This window comes from Drosophila subobscura, chromosome E (genome assembly GCF_008121235.1).
Source record: "Drosophila subobscura isolate 14011-0131.10 chromosome E, UCBerk_Dsub_1.0, whole genome shotgun sequence".
In the NCBI taxonomy this organism is placed as follows: Eukaryota; Metazoa; Arthropoda; class Insecta; order Diptera; family Drosophilidae; genus Drosophila; species Drosophila subobscura.
The window spans coordinates 14,695,112-14,708,747 of NC_048531.1; the positions used below are offsets into that span (position 1 = coordinate 14,695,112).

The following is a 13,636-nucleotide window of genomic DNA, read 5'->3' on the forward strand; positions in this document are numbered from 1 at the left end:
ATACTCATGCTCTCGTATGACTGGCATATAGAAAGTGCGGGTATCTGCAAAGTTTCACACATGGCATACCCAAAGGTATAGGGGATGGCACTCCGGGGGGTTGTGCAGGCAGGCAGGCAGGCTTCCGCATGTCTGTGTGTGTGTGTGTCGTGGGGTGATGGAGCCGGGTGGGGGTCACTGCCATTGTCAGTGCCACTGCCAGTGCCAGTGGCATGTCAGGGCGCGTTAGATCCATTGTTGTCCAGTTTAAACGCAACATGAGTTGCTATTAATACGGCCAAGGCACTTGAGGGACCCCCAAGTAATTGCCCAAGGGCTCAACTGAACTCAACGCATCATCGCTACATACTCTAATTATAAACTGAATGGGAAGTCACTTGGACATGGAAATGTTTCGAATTTTGAAACACATAATCCTTGTAGTTGATCTAGGAAAATCTTCAGACCCCCTGTCTGTCACATACAGCTCCACGTATCATATATACCCTTCTGCTCTGCATTAAGGAAGACTTTGTGAACTCCTTGTTGGGTTTATTAAAAGTTGTCTTGTCTATCATTAGATACACTACCCCGAGTTAGCCCCTACGCCCAACCGAATCGAAGGATTTCAGGGTGAAGAACAGCTGCAAGATCTCGTGGTATTATTTAATTGAAATGTGAGAATGCGCTTTTCCAGCATGCCCACTTCACACACACTCACACTAACCTGCCGCACTTGTTCGCATGCCCCATTCGCCCCAGAGTCCCATTGAAGAGGCAGCCAGTGGACTACAGCTACACCAGCTGCGCTGCTCCTGCTGCTGCTGCTGCTGCTACTGCGGCTGGTTCTTCTGCTGATGAAGAGCACAAACAGGCAACGAGAAGAGCTACAAAGATGGCGAAGCGTGCTTGAGGAATGCCCGTGGGGCTCGTGTGTGCCCGTGCCCTCTCCCAGTCAACCCCCCCGGTAACACCCGTCCCGCTGCTTTGGACGGACTGTTGCGGCGGTTTCATTCATATTCATCCATTTCTCGATGCTGCTCAGCCAGCAGGGTTTTTGGCTCCGGCTGCAGCTTGGCAGCACTAACCCAATCACACACACGTGCCACATACACACACAGACGCAGTGTCGTGGAGGGAGTCTCGCATTTTTCCGCTTTTACCACCCACGCATTAGCCGAGGCGCGTCCTTTGTGCGAGGGTGTCGGCAGAGGATGCTCCCATGTGCCCCAACAAACACAAATTCCAGCACAAAGAAAGCCGAGCCGAGTGGCCATCGGCTCCGGATCTGGCACTCGTGTGTGCTCCGTGCTCTCTCGCTTGCTTCGCTGCAGCGCTGCTCTGCTCTGCTTTGCTCTCATCTCGTGCGATATACCGTTAAGGTATATGCTTGAAATTTTCAGCTTCAGTCCCGGACGAGATTTGGAAACGTGCGCTTCAAAAAGTTCTCTCTCCCGCAACTGGGAGTCGTCGTCCCCCGCAGCGGACGCGTGCAAAGAACGTCAAACAAAAGTTTTTTATTACATGGCTTTAGTGAAATTTCAAACAGCAAATTGTTAAATGAAATTAGCAAAATATTTAATAGTAAAATACAAATAAAAAAGAAGAGCAAACAGTTTTTGCAGTGGCCGTAAGTGGCGTTGGGTCTGGCGTGTCATTAGTTGTATCGAGAGTGCGAGAGGAGAAAAAATAATAAACTTGATTACAATGTTAAATGTGGAAACTTTGGGCACGCAAAGCGTCAAAGCGTAGACGCTGACGGCGACGCTGGCGCCGACGTCGCAGCTAGCATTGTGTATAATAAAATTGGCAAAAAGCCCCCGCCGCCACACGACCCTCTTTGTAATAGAGTGGGGCCGGCAGCAGCAGCAGCAGCAGCAGCAGCAGCAGCAGCAGAAGTAGAAGCAGAATCAGCCGAAACAAGCAAAGATGTGCGCGCACAATACAAAAAATTACAAACCATACTTTTGGGAGCGGCAAATGGCCAAAATCAACAGCGATGCTGCTGAGCGTGCGAAATAAGCAATAAGAAGGAAAGAGAGCTAGAGAGGGAGACAGAGAGCGAGAGCGAGCGAGACATAGAGCAACACCAACAACAACAGCAGGACGCTTTCATCCACAAGCACGGAGAGACAGAGAGACAGCAAGCGAGAGAGAGAGAGAGGAGCTGCGGCAGCAGCGCATGTAAGTCAGAGCGGTGTGTGTGTGTGTTTGTGTTTGTGTAAGTGACGATGCTCGCACGGGCATCGGCATCGGCAGCGGCAGCGTAGAGCCAACGCCGTTTCCAGTGCTCTCGTTTTGATTAAACTTTGTGCGAGTAGGTCGGTGGGGCGCGGTTCGGCCACCCACCCACTGCCCTCTCCCACAGCCCTCCCTCCTCTCCTGGGGCAATATGCTTAGCGGGTAGCCCAAGCATAAGGTGAAAGCCAGTCCAGCAATTTAATTTCCGCAAACAAGAGAGCAGAGCAGAGCAGAGCAGAACAGAGCAGAGTGTCCTGCCACGACCCGGTCCATGCAGGCTGTGAGCTAGCAGCATCTTAGCCATGTGGCAAGCAATTAAACTCGCGCAAAAATTAACATAAGCCAGAGGAGGAGGCCCGGGTCACACAGCATACAACACGCACAAAAGTATGCAGCTAGTTTTCCCAGCTTTTCCTTACGAAAAACGCTTTCTGCTCTGCGGGTGTGGTGCGTATGTACATCCTTTAGATGTGTGTGTATGTGTGTGAGTGGGTGAAAGTAGGTGAGCCCCAGCGCCCGCATAAAATGTAGCGAGCTGCCGAATATGCCCTGCCCCCCAGTCCGCCACAACGAACAAATAAAAGGCGTCCGTCTGCTGATGAAACACTCACGAGCGACAGTGGAAAGTCGCTTAATGCTAAGAGAAAAATAAGAACGAACGAGTTGGCCAATTAAAAATGGCTAAAAATTGTATGCAAAAACTATGGGAAACGACTTACCGGAAAACATTTAAAAAGCAATACATCTCGAATTGGCAGGAAAGCCAGGAAATTCATGGGGAGCTTATTGTTTAAGCTCTTTGCAGAATATTCGTAGAAATGTTGTCAGCGCAAAGCCCGGCACCGATTTAATCTTTTGTCTAAAAGTGAAATTTTACAATTTGAAATCTGTTAATTGAAGAACTTCCATTGAAGTGGATTTTCAGTTTCTGAGAGTCGCACTATTAATAGACAGGATTAAATTTGATTGTGGAGTGTCACAGAAGACTTAAGACAAGACTTCTAATTGGTTGTTAGCCATCATTAAATGCTCTTCATTCGGAGCAGGCATTCATAGGCATTTCTGGCAGACACTTTCGCTGATTAATGTTCTACCATTTTGATTTGATTTGATTAGCGGTTGCCTACTGTATTTACTTCATCCTGCCGCATGCCGCGTGCTGCCAGCCTCTCGGTTGTGTCGTAAAAATAGCTTAATAAATGGCAAAACAAATCCTCGCGGGCCGCAGGTTGCTCAGATCTCTCTCACGCTCTCCACGAGTACATACACGCGTGTGTGTGTGTGTGTGTGTCTTTCCCCCCTCTTGGGCATGTTTGTTTATGCCATTAGCCCAGCGCATTTGATAATAAATCCATAAATCCTTTTTTTATGGCAAGCAAAAAGCGAGGCAGGGCAACCAGACGCTGAATTCGATTATTTGCCAAAAGGGAGCGGTCGCCTGACAAATTTGAATGTGCCCGCAAGGAAGACAAGCAGCCAGGCAGTTGCCCTGCCCGACCCGTACAGTTACTGCCAATTGTCTGCGGCCTGGGTTAACATAAGCTGACGTGGCCAGGGCCAAAACACGTACTCAGGCTTGGACTTAGCCGGTGAAACTACTTTGTGTGGAGAGGTTAACCATGCCAGGATTCAAATCCCTCATAACAGCACGAGTCGGAGTCCTGAGATTTTGTTTTTCATTTCTTTGCAAATGTTCTGCCGTTCAGCAGCAGCAGCAGCAGCCGCAGCAGCAGCAAGCACGTTGTTATTTCTGGTTTTGTCAATGCGATATGGCGGCTCAATTTGTGGCGCCCCATTGGTTTTGCCCACTTTGCCGTTAGCTTGTTTTCCCCAATTGATTTATACGCATGTGTCAGAGTGTGAGTGGAAGTGGCAGTCCTCCTCCCACTGGATGGGCTGAAGTGGATGTGTGTGTGTTTGTGGTTTCTCTGAGATAAATAACCAGATTTTTGATTGATTTATTGGGCAGCGCTGCATTTAATTGGACATCGATTTGAGTTTGCCAATTAATTCTACAGTGAGAGTCAATCCAACCAAAAGCCAATCACACTCTACATGAATTAATCTCCACAAAAGTTCAATTGAGTAAAAAGTAACACAAACATTTGACTTTCAACTAACCAAAATAGATTTCCAATTATCCAAAAGGAAATCGAGTGAAACTCTTTTCGAATTGGCTAATTGAAACGTTTGGCCTGCCAATGTGTTGGCTCTTTGGTATCCATTCTGACCTTGCAGATAATCCCCGAAAATGTTCAATTTCAATTGGGGAAAATTATTCGTTTGTGACCCTTTTGTGTGGGGACACTCCACCCTACCCCCCGAGTGTAATCGATATCGTAGAGCAGACAATGAAGGAAATAAGCTGCTGGCAGCCATTGAATGTCAGTCAATCATTGGACTTGGCTTCTATTCATGCCATGCCATGGCATGCCACTTCATAACGTATCTATCAGTGTCTATCAATCGGTTGGCACTGCCACTGCCACTGGCACCGACACCCGGCATATGCGTAACTTATTTTCAATAAAAAACTTTCCAAATCGAACTCAAACTCACACACAATGGCTGCCAAATGAACAGGACATGACGATCCATGCATGTGGGGGAGAATACACATATGTATATAGAGAGCCCAGTCTCAGTGACAACATCAATAGTTTTGAAAAGTGTCAGAGGAAGCCGCCTCGAACATTTCCGTGCCAAAGTGTCGAGTGTCGAGGCGTCGAATGGAGAGGGAGCCTGCCTGGCATTTGGCACACGGAACACACGGGACGACAGGCAGCCAAGAGCCAACTTCTTTGCTCGACTGTTGCATGTGGCTCTCAGCATTGGGCTCCATGCTTACAATAATATCCGGCAGGCAGGCAGGCAGGCAGGCAGGCAGGCAGCACACACAACAAATGTCCTGGGCGTGTCCACGGGGGAGGCAGCTTTCATTTACATTTTGCATATACATTTTCATTAAAACAAATCATACAGAAAATGTCATTTTGCAGCAAGGACAAAGCGAGTCAGGCCCCTGGCATTGTAAATATATTATTGCGGCTCCTTCAGCCCCACAGCCCCACAGCCCCACAGCCCCGTCCCCCAGCCCCTCGTGCTCGGTGGAGATGGGATATATCAAAGGCCTGCGCTTTGGACAGCTCCTCATAATTCTCGCCTTTTACTATCTCCTTGTTTTATGTCCAATGGCTGCAAAAGAGGAAGGGCGTAAGGAAATTGTGATACCCTAGAAAGCAAGTGGGAACTTGGAAGTATTATTATAGGGATTGTGCTGCCAGCTCCAACCCAAAAACTGCACAAATTCCTCTCAAACAAACAAATTTAAAGCAACTTTTGCTGGCATTCTCGTGGAGCATTCCCAACTTAGGGTAATCCCCTCGTCGTTTCGCTGCTTACACTTATTTTTATTGCTTGCAGGGCCAGTGGAAAAATGGCCAACGCCTTGCGTGGGTGCAGCCAAAAGGATAAGCAAAGGATGAAAGCTGAAAACTGAAGCGCAGAGCACAAGGACACACAGCGAACGAGCGCAACAGAGAGCGAGAGAGCGATAGAGAGTGTCAGAGAGAGAAGCTTAAAGAAAAGAGTAAGGAGGAAACGCATTTGCCATGGAGCCAGTGATGAGCCTGGCCCTGGCCGCCCATGGCCCGCCCAGCATACTTGAGCCGCTGTTTAAAACCGTAACTACGAGCACAACGACCACATCGACGACGACGACCACAACCACAACGACGACCAATAGTCCGGCGCATCTGTCGTCCACGGGCACCACGCTGCTGACGGCGCTGCTCGAGAATCTGACAACAACGGCAGCCAGCGGCCTGTACGATCAGTATCCGTACGGGAATGACACGAACGGCACGATGGTCTTTGAGACAAAGGGTCCACGGTACTCGCTCGCCTCGATGGTGGTCATGGGCTTCGTGGCGGCGATTCTGAGCACGGTAACGGTGGCGGGCAATGTCATGGTGATGATCTCCTTCAAGATCGACAAACAGCTGCAGACGATCAGCAACTACTTTCTCTTCTCGCTGGCCATTGCGGATTTTGCCATCGGAGCCATCTCCATGCCGCTTTTTGCGGTGACGACGATCCTCGGCTACTGGCCCCTCGGGCCGATTGTTTGCGACACTTGGCTGGCCCTCGACTATCTGGCCTCGAACGCCTCCGTGCTGAACCTGCTGATCATCAGCTTCGATCGTTATTTCAGTGTCACGCGGCCGCTGACGTACCGCGCCAAGCGCACCACCAACCGGGCGGCGGTGATGATTGGCGCCGCTTGGGGCGTCAGCCTGCTGCTGTGGCCGCCCTGGATCTACAGCTGGCCGTACATCGAGGGCAAGCGAACAGTGCCGCAGGACGAGTGCTACATTCAGTTCATTGTCACCAATCAGTACATTACCTTTGGCACGGCACTGGCTGCCTTCTATTTTCCCGTCACGATTATGTGTTTCCTCTACTGGCGCATCTGGCGTGAGACGAAGAAGCGGCAGAAGGATTTGCCCAACTTGCAGGCGGGCAAAAAGGATTCCAGCAAGCGCTCCAATAGCAGGTGAGACTCTCGCTTCAGCACTCCATTACTTGCCCGCTAAGTTTGACTCCTTTGCAGTGACGAGAACACGGTGGTAAATCACACAGGAGGCGGCGGCGGACTGCTGGCCTTTGCCCAATTGGGCGGCAATGAGCACGACACCTGGCGACGTCCGCGCTCCGAGAGCTCGGCGGATGCGGAGAGTGTTTACATGACCAACATGGTGTTGGATTCCGGCTACCATGGCATGCATTCGCGCAAGTCAAGCGTGGGTTGACCCTGCCGCACCTCTGCCCCAACTGAGACTCATTCTTGCCATTTCCTCTTGCAGATCAAAAGCACAAATACAATCAAAAAGCCATACAATTGCCTTGGCAGCGTCAAGGAGTGGTGCATTGCGTGGTGGCATTCCGGGCGCGAGGACTCCGATGACTTTGCCTACGAGCAGGAGGAGCCGTCGGATTTAGGGTATGCAACACCAGTAACAATTGAAACTCCTTTACAAAGCTCCGTCTCCAGGTAGTACAACAAAACCAATCAAAAATCAATCTATCTAATCTAATCTAAAGTCTATTGTCTATTGTCAATTGTCGTGCAAGCGACACAGCACCTCAAGCACAGCTCGCACCGCACTTGCACCTCAGAATGCTGCCAGTGGGTGCAACAATTGCACTTAGAGCGCACCAACAACAACAACAACAACAACAACAACACCACCAGCAATCCACCCACAAAGATAAACAGAGACAGAAACAGAACACTTTATAAATTTCGATTTGCTTCCTTCCCTTTGCTCACACTTTGATGTTTGCTGAGTTTCTGCCCTGCCACATGCCACATCCATGGCTGGTAAAAGCTTTCAGGCTGCACTAATCCACAAACCCCACGCGCTCCTGCCACTGCCACTGCCACTGCCACAAATCCATCAAAGTCCTCGCACAAGCAGAAGAACAACTCTGAAACATGGCAGAGGCAGGACTGCAGCTCTTCCGATTGGTACTGCAACGCCCCTGCCCCATGGGTACTACTGCCACGCCTCTTTGGTGTGTTTTTTGGTTTTTGAAATTGTGTTTGCCTTTTGCCTGAGCGAAGCTTCGATTTTCCCCGAATTTTTAGTTGTTTAATTGAACAATTTATTTCCCATTTTCCATTTACCATTTTTGAGTAAATTTCATTTGAAGATTAAACTCATTTTCGAGTGGAAATTGAATTACTTTGCATGCACACACACAGCAGTTTTCCAATTTATGTTAATTTTATGCCCAAATGGAATAACTTTCAGTGGAAATTTGTGCGCCAAACAATTTGAATTTAGTTTGCGGGCATTTTTGGTGCAGATTTAGCAAGGGAAATCCAGCTAAAAACCAATAGATAAATGTTTATGAGCAGTCTCGGCGCTATCTGCTGCCGTAAATCTATTTACCATGTGCCACAAGTTGGCTCAAATAGTTGCAGTTGCCCAGCCAAATTGAATTAATGTCCATTTCTGGGGGTAATGTCATCGCAACAATTGTTGTAAGTGAAATGTCCGACGGAATCTGCATGGACATGTGTCTATTAGGGTGAATCCCCCACTCATTTCCCCCCTCTGCGGTTCCGCACTCTCCTCTCAAATGATGCGTGGCCCAGCGTTTCGATGAGTAATCGATTTGCGATTCAGATTTCCGGCTCTACTTGTTTCCTCCATCCACAACGCACTCTGAAACATGCATGAGTATCTATCTATCTATCTATCTATCTATCTATCTATCTATCTATCTGTGTGTGTGTGTGTAGCTTCCTGTATCTATGTGTGTGTGTGCCAGTTAGTAGAGCAAATGCATTCGTTGTCCCATCCATGAAGCTGCTGCTGCTGTCAGCCATCTTGTTGTTGCCTGTCAGCCACCGCACAGAATTCTAGGGACCAGTGAATGTGTGTCTGTGTGTACCTGTGTGTGTGCATGTGCATTTGTGTGTGTGTGTGTACCTATGGCACATCATCCTATATGCTCTCTCTCTCTCCACCTCCCTCTCGCCCGCACAGATGCACCTCGATGAACGTGATGCGGGACAACTACTCGGTGGGTGGCAGTGCGAGCGGTGTGCGCCCGCCCAGCATCCTGCTGTCGGATGTCTCGCCCACACCGCTGACGCGTCCCCCCATGCCACTCAGCTCCATTTCGCAGATGCAGGAGCTGAATGCCAGCGGAAACAGCAGTCACAACAGCAGCAATAACTGTGCCGGAGCGGCAGGAGCGAGCACAGGGAACGGCACAGCCATCGGGTTGGGCCTGGGCCTAGGCCTGGCCACGGCAAACGGAACGACCAGCGGCAATGGCAATGCAACTGCAGCTGGGAATGGCAGCAGCACGTTGCCGGTTATCAATCGCATCAACTCCAGATCCGTCAGCCAGGACTCGGTCTACACGATACTCATTCGCCTGCCCTCGGACGGAGCCTCATCGAATGCGGCACAAAGCAGGGCAGCGGCAGGAGGAGGAGCAGCAGCAGCAGCAGCCTTAGGAGAAGCCGCTGTTGGGGCCACTGCAGTGCCAGCTGGAGGCCAAGGCGATTGTGCGCCCTCCATCAAGATGATACAAGAGGATGCGACACCCTCGGCCATAGCCAGCACGGTGCCACCACCCACACTGGCCGCCACACGGAGGCCGTTGCCGTCACGAGACTCCGAGTTCAGTCTGCCCCTGGGCAGGCGCATGTCACACGCCCAACATGACGCCCGCCTTCTCAATGCCAAGGTCATACCCAAGCAGCTGGGCAAGGCAGGGGCCGGCGCTGCGGGTGGTGCGGCGGGGCAGCACGCGCTCATGAATGCCCGCAATGCGGCGGCCAAGAAGAAAAAGAAGTCACAGGAGAAGCGCCAAGAGACAAAGGCGGCCAAGACACTGTCCGCCATTCTGCTGAGCTTCATCATCACCTGGACACCGTACAACATCCTGGTGCTGATCAAGCCACTGACCACCTGCTCGGAGCACTGCATACCCGCCGAGCTGTGGGACTTTTTCTACGCGTTGTGCTACATCAACTCCACCATCAATCCCATGTGCTATGCCCTGTGCAATGCGTCCTTTCGGCGCACCTACATCCGCATTCTCACCTGCAAGTGGCACACACGAAACCGCGAGGGCATGGTGCGTGGCGTCTACAATTAGATCTCCCACACCACAAACACTATCCGGAAACTTGCTATAGGAAGTTACAACTAGGCTAAGATTCAGTTGGGATAACAAAAACTACTTGCAGTTGCAATAAATGTTGTGTGCTAAGAGGCAGGCAGGAGGAGGGGAACTCTTCGGCAAGTAAACCAAAAATAGGCTTAGTTATTAACCCATTGACAAGCAGTACTGATTTTTTGATGTCTAGCCCTGGATTATATACACAAAATATATTATATATACACCACTGCTTCGGGAGGGTTGCTCAGTCATTTGCTTACCGTTCCCTTTTCCGTGGTATTCCTGAATGCAACTCAACCAAAGACATGTGCCCAATGTTCAACCTTCGACTCGAGCAACCCTCTCGATATTTAGCTTAAACAAATCCCCAAACAGCTGAGCGTTGATCACGGCAGAGATGGGTTTACATTGGGTTTGGGCTTTCCATTTTTGTTGGGTACTGTTTAGGTAGGCGGACAAAAAGAATTTAATACAAATATAGTGGATTACGATTTGGAATACATACAATACATAAAGTACATTACATAAATACATATACATATATGATTATTATTATATTAAATTATATATTATACACAATGCAAAAATATATACTATGAAACCTATGCATAAGCTTTAGACGTTGAATGGGAGACAGTATAGGAAATTGTGGGGAAACCATTCCAAAAAAGCTTTAAAACAAGTTCAAACTACCGAAAACGGATACGGATAACGGATACGGATACGGATACGGGCTGGTTGCATCATTGGGTTGCATTCCCAACTTAGTTCTTAATTTTGGGAAACTATAGCTTGGTGTGGGAGGGGGAGGGGGAGGGTGGTAAATTGTGATCGTACTCTGCTCGTTTATTGATAGGTTGAAAGTCAGTTTTGTATAGAAATAAAGCAAGCAATGGGGGGGTTAGGCAAGAGGCAACCACTAAATGTAAAGCAAACAAATTTGTATTGAACCAGTAGCAAGGTATTTGCGTATATCCCAAATACGTTTATTTATGATGTATTACAATTGTATGTTTTAAGAACGAGACCCACCATAGTTCAACAAACTAGGAACAAAAACCTTTTTGTAACTGATAAAAAAACCAAAAAAACCAAAACAAAATGTAACGTAAAATCCAGAGTTTATCGAATTGAAACCCAAAGCAATAGACACAGATCAAGAGATGCCTCCACTCGCTGACTGGAGCAACATATCTTGCTGCGGCATGCCCCATAGAGCAGCGACTCGTACTATATATTACATTAAATTCCGAAGTATCTTCGAACTGCACCAAAAAAATCAAGTAACTCCAATAACTAAAATTGCAAGCATATTCAAATCATATGAAATACAACAAATAGAAACTACTAACTACAGTCTAAGCAACCAATACATGGACTTGGTACACCCATCTGTGGACTACGGACTGTACCACGGATCGGAACCCGTTTTTATTGTGTGTGGATCCAAAACAAATTTGTCAAATCGAAGCTGAAATCAAAGCAAAACATTTGTAGTCGTCTGTGGCACAAAACGCGTATTTATACCTAACGATACGATACGGAAACGACATATATATATATACTATATACCATATATAACTATAGATATGTAATAATTACAGAGTTTATCGCCTGGCAACCAAATAGCCAAGTGAACAAAAAACCAAAACTACAAACCCAAAAGACATGATTTACAACCAACCACAAGGCACATCCACAAAATGAAGCATATAGCAACACCAATCGAGCAAAAAACCAACCTAATATATATACACACACACATACATATAGATAACATAGATACAACACACAAAAAGGGAGTAAAAGATGAGCAAAAGTGCGCGTATGAGGATCAGGAACAGCAGACGAGCGCTTCGTGGAGTGAAGGTTTAATTGCATACAATCTAATTGTTTGGAAAAATACACTATGGATATATATATAGAGAGTAATGCATACATACATATATCTATGAATTAAAAGCTAACAATAAAACATGTGAATGAAAAGCAGACGGCAGACGGCAGGCAAAGGCTGGCAAATCTTTCATTTTGCAGGCTGTGTGGAAATCGGCAAGCGCTGGCTGGCAAATATTATTCCCTCTCCTCCGGTTGAACCTCTGTTTGACCCTCTCCTTCGCCTCCGTGTCCTCGCAGCAACATTTGTGTATTCTTTTGGATCGTCTCCAGCTTCTGCTGCAGCAACTCCTGGCGTCGCTGCTCCGCCCGCTGCTGCTTGTCGTGCAGCTCCTCGAGAGTGGGCGGCTCCGTGTGGGCCGCCTCCTGCATTATCTGCTGTATGCGCTTTGGTGGCTGTCTCAAGGTCTCGTTTAGAGGCAGTTCCGGCTGCGCTTCGCTGTCCAGCGGTATGGTAAAGGCCTCCGAGGCAGCTAAGAGACAGAAGAGAGAGTGAGACCTGAACTGGGGACTCGCTTGTGCACTCACGATATGCCTTTTGGCTGGCCATTCTGTGCGACCCGGCTGACACGGGCTGTGCTTTAATGTCGTCTAAGGTTGCAGCGGATTTGGTACTGGAACAGCCCATGCTAGGCAGCCACTCAGGCGCAAGGCATTACGGCTAAGACTTCCGTTTTTGTGTCGCTCTCTCTTCCCTTATACCTCTCACAGCCGCAGGTAAGGATAATGACAAAAGGATGCGACAACTGCTGCTGCTGCTGCTGCTGCTGCTGGTGGCACAGTTAATGTGATTTCCTGCTGCATCCGCTTGGTTACACTCAACATTCAATTTCCGCCTGCTGCCGTCGCACTCATTAGACTTCAGCTGAAGACTTCGTTTAATGAGCTCTCATTAGTATTGATTTTCTTTAGCTTTTCCGGGCTGCGATGCGAGACTGTACCTGGTGTAGGCAGTGCTTGCGCGTTCCAGGACACTGGCAGGTGTGTGCGGCCGTTTGTCAGGCGAGCGGCCGGGCAACTGACGCGAGAATCGAGAAATTGCAATGCAAAAGAAATTCCGCGCGCGTGACCATTAATAATAATAATCCCAGGGACAGGGACAGGGACAGGGCAGGCACGAGGACAGGCAACAGACAGGATCAATATTCACATGTGCCTGGCGTGGGTGTAGCCTGTGGCCAGGACGAACACAGACAGGCTGGGGACAGGCAGGGCCCACTAGTCCTAGTCTAAACCACTAATGTCAATCAACTCTGGACTCTGGCTCTTACCACAATCGACGCTAATTGCGGTGGCAGACACAACTTCCCCCGACATGGCCATACATGTGTGTATGCCGTGGCATGCCACGCCGCAAGTTTAGTGACCCACTCAACTATGACCAGCGGACTTTGGTTACTGTCTCAAACGGTTTTGGCCATTGTCAACGCTTGACCATACATAGCCCATGGCCCAAACACTAACAACTTCCGGCTGTAGGCCTCGGCCAAGACCAAGACTGAGAGCCAAGAACTTGCAGCACGCGGAAGCCCGAGGCGCGTGCCAATCCACCGCCCAGGTCGTCCACACTTAAGCCACTCACCAGCACCGTGGCATTAGTATGTGCCACACGTTGCGCCTTTTGTGGCCAGGGGTATCGCGCATGCAAAGTGCCAGCAGTCGAAGCGGAAGCGCACCGCTTCAGCCCCGCCCCAAGGCACTCATACGCAGGCAGGCACCAGGTAACAGGTGCGGAGGTGGAGTGTGCGGTGCGTTGTGTGGCTGCTACCTCTGCTAGTAAGTAATGAGCGACGTTTAATTAGGTTAAGTGTCA

At 49.0% G+C, this 13,636-nt stretch overlaps 2 protein-coding genes across 3 annotated transcripts; one reads left to right on the plus strand and one right to left on the minus strand.

The window, feature by feature from the left end:
• The first annotated feature begins 1,401 nt into the window (after window positions 1-1,401).
• Window positions 1,402-11,919, plus strand: LOC117891317 (muscarinic acetylcholine receptor DM1). Of its 2 annotated transcripts, none has more exons than XM_034796731.1 (5): window positions 1,402-2,163; window positions 5,644-6,775; window positions 6,833-7,022; window positions 7,086-7,273; window positions 8,778-11,919. In XM_034796731.1, exons 2-5 carry the CDS (start codon window positions 5,832-5,834, stop codon window positions 9,901-9,903), a joined length of 2,448 nt encoding a protein of 815 aa, XP_034652622.1. In that variant the 5' UTR covers window positions 1,402-2,163; window positions 5,644-5,831; the 3' UTR covers window positions 9,904-11,919. The 2 variants fall into 2 exon arrangements, with proteins under 2 accessions (XP_034652622.1, XP_034652623.1); XM_034796732.1 differs by having other exon boundaries at window positions 7,086-7,222.
• A 66-nt stretch (window positions 11,920-11,985) lies between these two features.
• LOC117891318 lies at window positions 11,986-12,815 on the minus strand. Its single transcript, XM_034796733.1, has 2 exons — window positions 12,352-12,815; window positions 11,986-12,296 (listed from the first exon to the last, which is right to left on the minus strand). Exons 1-2 carry the CDS (start codon window positions 12,449-12,451, stop codon window positions 12,001-12,003), a joined length of 396 nt encoding a protein of 131 aa, XP_034652624.1. The 5' UTR covers window positions 12,452-12,815; the 3' UTR covers window positions 11,986-12,000.
• Window positions 12,816-13,636: the final 821 nt, after the last annotated feature.